The 6,241-nt window shown below is 46.3% G+C and overlaps 1 protein-coding gene across 1 annotated transcript in view; it reads left to right on the top strand.

The window, feature by feature from the left end:
• Positions 1–3,097: 3,097 nt before the first annotated feature.
• Tmem50a (transmembrane protein 50A) overlaps positions 3,098–6,241 on the top strand; it is a 17,006-nt gene continuing 13,862 nt past the window's right edge. The window contains exons 1-2 of the mRNA XM_026782276.1: positions 3,098–3,240; positions 5,088–5,192. Of these exons, the coding sequence (XP_026638077.1) occupies positions 5,100–5,192 (93 nt within the window). The 5' untranslated portion in view covers positions 3,098–3,240; positions 5,088–5,099. The remainder of the gene's footprint in view (positions 3,241–5,087; positions 5,193–6,241) is intronic.

Raw genomic sequence — 6,241 nt, forward strand, 5'->3', positions numbered from 1 at the left:
CCACCCCCCCTCCATTACACCTTTTCAGACTGTCAGAACTTGTGGAATAATAATGTTCACATGCTGTGTCAGTTTCATTGGGAGCAATCAGCCAAGGAGCAACTGGGCTACCTCCCCAGGCCTGAACACAGGCTCCTTTATGCCAGTCTTCACTATTAAGATTAACTCTCAGAGACACGGCACACAGTAAATCTATATGTCTGTATATTTAGGCTTCAAAATGCCCACGGAGGGTTAAAGAGGTCCTGAGTCCAAGGCATTTGAGAGCCCTCAGATAAGAGATGAGCAGAAGGCTGATAGGGAGGCAGAGAGAACATCTCTGTGGCAATAAGATAAACCCCAGAGGAGGTCTGCTGGCACTGAGCGTCCAAGCTGAGCAGAGCTCAGGGCCGGGTGGAGAGCCCCAGGCAAGGTGCAGGGTGAAGTGACCACAGAGGCTGTGGAGGTGAAGGGCAGGCCGGGGTTCAGACGGACAAACAGGCAGAGCAATGGGTGGCAAAACTACATAGATGGTTGACAGTTCTAATAGGCCACCTCAACTACATAGACGGTTGACAATTCTAACAGGCCACCTCAAGAGCAGGGGTGACCAGGTGGAGCTGAAACTTCCGAGTCTTTGAATACTTGGAAGAGGATTTTAACTGCTGGTCACAGGAATGCTAGTCAAACACAGGGATGGCAGTAAGTGGCTCATTAGGGGGCGAAAGATAGTCCAGAATACTTTGGCCACGCCCCTGCCACACCCAGCTCTCCAGTCATAGAAGTTATCAGCCAGTCAGGCCTGTAGGATGCTTGACCTATGCACAGCTCTCTTTCTGGGCACTGCACACCACAGCTTCCTTCAGAGTTTCATGTCGCACCATGGACACGGACTGAAATCTTTCAGTGGTGGTGATCTGCACAACAGAATGAGAAATGTCCCCCATAGTCTTGGGCATCTGAATATTCGGTTCCTAGTTAGTGGCACTATTTGGGTGTTTAGATGGGGCAGCCTTGTTGGAGAAAGCATATGACTGGGGGTGTGTTAGGGTCCAAGAGAAACCCTTAAGAAAAGACCAGCAGTCATGTCTGCAATAAACAAGAACACTTTATTAATTCCAGCATGTTGGGATGGCACACGGAGACCCTGAGAGAAGCTCATAGGCTCTTTTTAAACGGGGTTAGGGGAATTCCAGGGAGGAGATTAGTCCAGAGAGTGATTGGTGGCTCTAAGCAAACAGTTTACGGTTGCTATAGCATTGACGGTGGCTCAGTGGTTAGGAGATTTTCAGCCACAGGGTGGAAAAAGCGATCTTTAGATCTTTAATTATCTTAAGCTTACACAGGTTGTGGGGTGCCCTCTGGTTGCCCCTGGGTTGCAGATTCCCAAAAACTGCTTGCTCAGCTCCAGCCAGTTCCAGTAAACTAAAACTAAGGCCTGGTCCCTGGAAGGGGCCATTAAAAACCTGCATGGTTCTGGTCTGGCTTGCTGGCCCTATAAGTGGAGTGTGAGATTACAAAGCCTTGCCCCATTCCAAGTTCACTAGCTCTGCCTCAGGCTTGTGATGGAAAATTTGAAGATGTAAGCTCTCAAATTCCTGCTCAAGTCACTACGCCTGCCACTTACCATCACCTACCCCCCAGGATGGACTCATCCCTCTATAAGCCAAAATAACCTTTCTCTTCTATAAATTGCATTGATCATGGTATTTTATCACAGCAACCACAAAGTAACTAATACAGCCAGTAAAGAAAGGCCAAAAGGAGTAGAGACAACGCAAAGAGAAAAGGGGTTGATGCTCTTCCTTCTGCTCCTTGGTTTCGTAGACGTTTTAGTAAGAGTTGGTAAAAAAAATTCTTTTAAAAGTTTTCATTAAAATCTGTCTTTCACCAAGCAGTGGTGGCACACGTCTTTAATCCCAGCACTCAGGAAGCAGAGACAGGCAGATTTCTGTGAGTTCAAGGACAGCCTCGACTAAAGAAGGAGTTCTAAGACAGCCAGAGCTAAATAGAAAAGGCAGAGGCGAAGGGATCTCTTTGAGCTGGGGATATGGCTCTCTGATAGAGTGCTAGCTTAGCATGTGGAGACCCAGAGCAGTGGCATGCTCAGCAGGGCCATAGATGTTAGAGAAATAGACACACACGCATGTACACACGCGCAAGGACGCACATGCGCGCACACATACAGAGAGAGTGTGGTCTTGAGACATTAACCAGTCATTAGCCACAATAAACCTTTATCTTAGAGGTTAAGAAACATGTCCATTTAAAAATAGGTCATGGAGGGGCTGGAGAGATGTCTCAGTGATTAAGACCACTGGCTGTTCTCTTGGACAACTTGATTCAAATCCCAATACCAACATGGTTGTTCACAATGGTCCAAGCAGCCAGCACTAGATGCACAAGCAGTGCACAAATGTTCATGCAGGCAAAATACTCATCATATAGAAATTTTAAAAACTGAATATGTTATGGGGCTAGGACCAGAGCTGAGTAGTAGGGCCCTGGGTTCCAGCCCCAGCACTTGGGGGGGGGGGTTAGCAGGACACTGTATAGTTTAATAGACCAATCAGCTAATGTCACATCCCCAACTAAAGCTGCACAAATTTAATGCATCAAAGGGAAAAATGGACTGGAGAGTCCCTACTGCCTAGCTCTGTCAGGCAATGAGGCACCCACTCCCTTCTGTGCCTCAGGCACCTGACTCTACCTGCCACCCGCATAGACCTGTGATCAGAGCCAGGCCAACCCCAGCCTCATTAAAGCCACCATTGGGCTGGAAAAATGGGTCAGCAAGTAAAAGTGCTTGCTGCTAAGTCAGATGACCTAAGTTGGAGTCCAGGGACCCACAAGGTGGATGGAGAGAACCGACTCCTGCAAGTTGTTCTGTCTGACCTCCACACAATAACAAAAATAAATAAAAGCATAATAAAAAATTAAAACAAATAGTAAGGGTAGATTGCCGCCTCCCTTCCTCGGCCCCAGAAGGCAAGCTCAACGCTAGTATTTCCCACGGTGAGCAGAGGGACTGGAAGAGGGAGGCCGGGCATGCGCAAACTTTGTCGGCGCGATGGGCGTGACCCACAGACCCAGCCCCGGGACCCGCCCTCCGCCCCCGATCCGCATGCGTACTGGTTCGAAGGCGGGGTCTGCACATTGACATCCGGGAGTCTGGTTGCCTGTGGCTGTTTTGTTTTCTTGCAGTACTGGAGTAAAGTGCGGCCACCGAACGCACGGCGACTCCCGGCTCCAGACTTGGACGTGAGTGTGGACGGGAGGGCGGAGCAGCAGGTCGGGTCGGGCTCGAACTCGCGGTGGTGCGGGCCGCGCCCCAGCTCTTGGACGCTGCCGCCGCGGTTGAACTCGCGACACGCCGGGCCGCTTCCTGTCGCTGGTTCTCGCCCCAGAACTGCAGAGCTTAACATGCAGACCCCATGACAGAGCAGCGCGGCCGGCCCACGCGTGGCCGCGCCCTGTTTCCATAGAGTCTGCAGGGCGGGTCTGCCTTTGGGATGTCAAGTAATTGTGCGGCGAAAAATGGACGCGGGTGGAGCCGTTGGGGTGAACTGACAATTAGACATAGTGGGTTGCTTTTCTTTCCAAGCTTTAGATAAAAAACGAGTGTATTTTCAGACCCCAACTCATCACAAAGGTGTACCTGTTTTTCCCTTTAGCTTGTTTAGAGGAAGCTAAAATTGAAATCGCACTCCTAAGGGAGTTAGTTATGTGGGGATTTGGGGTGTTCATTCACTGTGAGCGAGTTGTGTATAATTCAGGTTTTCCCATTATCATGTGAAATAAAGATCACGTGGTGTTTCTCGGGCCGGGTCTGCACAGTTGAGCATTAAGGAGGTTTTTATGTAATTTGTTAAGACAGTTTTGCTTGGCTGTGATATGGTAATTTGACAGCACATTCTTTATTTTTAGTCTGAATTAATTTCAGATTTGAACTTTTTTTTTTTTTTGCGGGGGATGTAGAAACATCATCAGAATCAGAGTTAGAGACATTAAATAAAATGAGTGCCCTTTACACAGATATGACGTCCGAGGGCAGGCCTGGGGGAGAAATATTGTAAAAGAAGTGAGGTAGAAATAAAAATCCTGCAGTTGATATTTCCTGTCTTAATCTGGACATGAAAAAACCCACATACACGGTAAAATGTACAATTTCCTAGGGGAAATAGTTTTCATCCAAGTACATTGTTAACTTAGGACCAAGTTTATCGAGTTCTTGTTCAGCGAAACCAAATACTAACCTTAGTTTGGAACTAAAGTTATAGAAACAGTTCGGGAGGACTAAGCATCATTGTGCTCACTTATCTAAAGGACTCTTTTTTTAAAAAATATTTATTTATTTATGTATGCAATATTCTTTCTGTGTGTATGCCTGAAGGCCAGAAGAGGGCACCATTACAGATGGTTATGAGCCACGATGTGGTTGCTGGGAATTGAACTCAGGACCTTTGGAAGAGCAGGCAATGCTCTTAACCACTGAGCCATCTCTCCAGCCCCTCTAAAGGACTCTTAAATTAATTTAATAATGTTATTAATGGAATTGGAATAACAGAGTGTGACAGAGCTCAGTACATTTTTGGGTAATCACCTTCATTCACATTACATAAGTACTTTAAAACCATACTATTTTGTGTTCTTGGTTTTTGGTTTTGTTAATTGTTTTGTTTTTTTGAGACAGACTGGCCTGAAACTCACTGGCTGGCTTCTGCCTGAGTGCAATCCTCATGCCAAATGCTAGGATTGCAAGCACAATGGGAGGCTGAGGCAGGAGGATTATCTAGGGTTTGAGAGCAGCCTTGGAAAGACCCTGCCACACACACACACACAACAAACCTAGGAGCAGGGACAGGCTGGGGACTTAATTTATTTGTAGAGTGCCTCCCCAACAAGTATGAAGCCCCAGGTTTGATCCGAAGTAACAAACACACTCCCCAAAAGCTATATCAGATATTCTGAAGAAATATATAGAGCCAGAGTAAAAATAGTTTGTAATGTGTATTAGATTGTAAATGCGCTGTTATTTTCAGGACCACCGCCAGGTTTGAAGCAAGTAAATGGACGTACTTTATTTTGTTGTGTTGGTTTTGTTTTAGTGACCTGAAAAGATGTCTGGGTTTCTAGAAGGTGCCAGGTGTTCGGAATGCATGGACTGGGGAGAGAAGCGGAACACCATTGCCTCAGTTGCTGCTGGCATTCTAGTAAGTATCCTTGAGGCTTGGCCATCCTTAATTTGGTCTGTCTGTATAGACCTTTCGGATTGTGTGAGGACTTTAAAATGTATACTTAAAAAAAAATTGATCACCAAATTTCCTTAGTGATGTTTTATTTGTGAGTTTTGTTAGTATTAGTAGTTTTGTTCATAGTTGGCTGAATAAAACATGCATTTATTTATTGTATGGGTTATGGCTCCTCTCAGTGAGTACAATAAGTTTAAGAAAGGGTTGAAGAGGGCCAGGTGTGGCACATGCCTGTAATCCCAGCACTCTGGAGACAGAAGCAGGCGGATCTCTGTGAGTTTGAGGCCAGCCTTGTCTACGGAGTGAGTTCCAGGACATTCAGAGCAGTTGTGAGACACTGTCTCAGAAAAAGGAAAGAAAGAAAGAGAAAGGGTTAGAGAAAAAATCAGGTCTGATCCAGTCAGAAGAGATAACCCCATTTCTCAGATTATCCCGAGTTTACATTCCCCTTAATTTAGTAGGGAAAAGTAGTAGGAAGCTCGAGATTTTTTTTTTTCTTGGACTGGGTCTCAAGTAGCTCCCGTTGTCTCTAGTCTAGCCAAGAATGACTTTGGACCCCGCCTCTTCCTTATTCCCAAGTGCTGGATTACAGGTATGTTTCACTTCGCCCCTAAAACATAGTGCTCAGAGGTAATTTGCAAAATAAAATTATTATTTACATAGCAAATTCCTCATCCAGTCTGATACTATGGTTTAAGATCTTACCCGATGCCTGTTCTGAGGAGAAGTACTTTTCCTAGACACTGAACCCAGAACCTCACATAGAAGGCAAGTCCTGTGCCTCTGAGCTATAGCCCCGGCCTGGAAGGTAGACATTGTAAGTCAGTGACTAGAAACCCAACTTTAAATGTCTTCTCTTTACCTGGTCTCTGATTTTTGGAACTCGCTATGTAGACCAGGCTGGCCTTAAACTCACTGAGATCTGCTTGCCTCTGCCTCCCGAGTACTGGGATTAAAAATGTGCACCACCAGCCGGGCAGTGGTGGCGCACGCCTTTAATCCCAGCACTC

The sequence above is a fragment of the Microtus ochrogaster genome, chromosome 10, assembly GCF_000317375.1.
Source record: "Microtus ochrogaster isolate Prairie Vole_2 chromosome 10, MicOch1.0, whole genome shotgun sequence".
NCBI lineage: Eukaryota > Metazoa > Chordata > Mammalia > Rodentia > Cricetidae > Microtus > Microtus ochrogaster.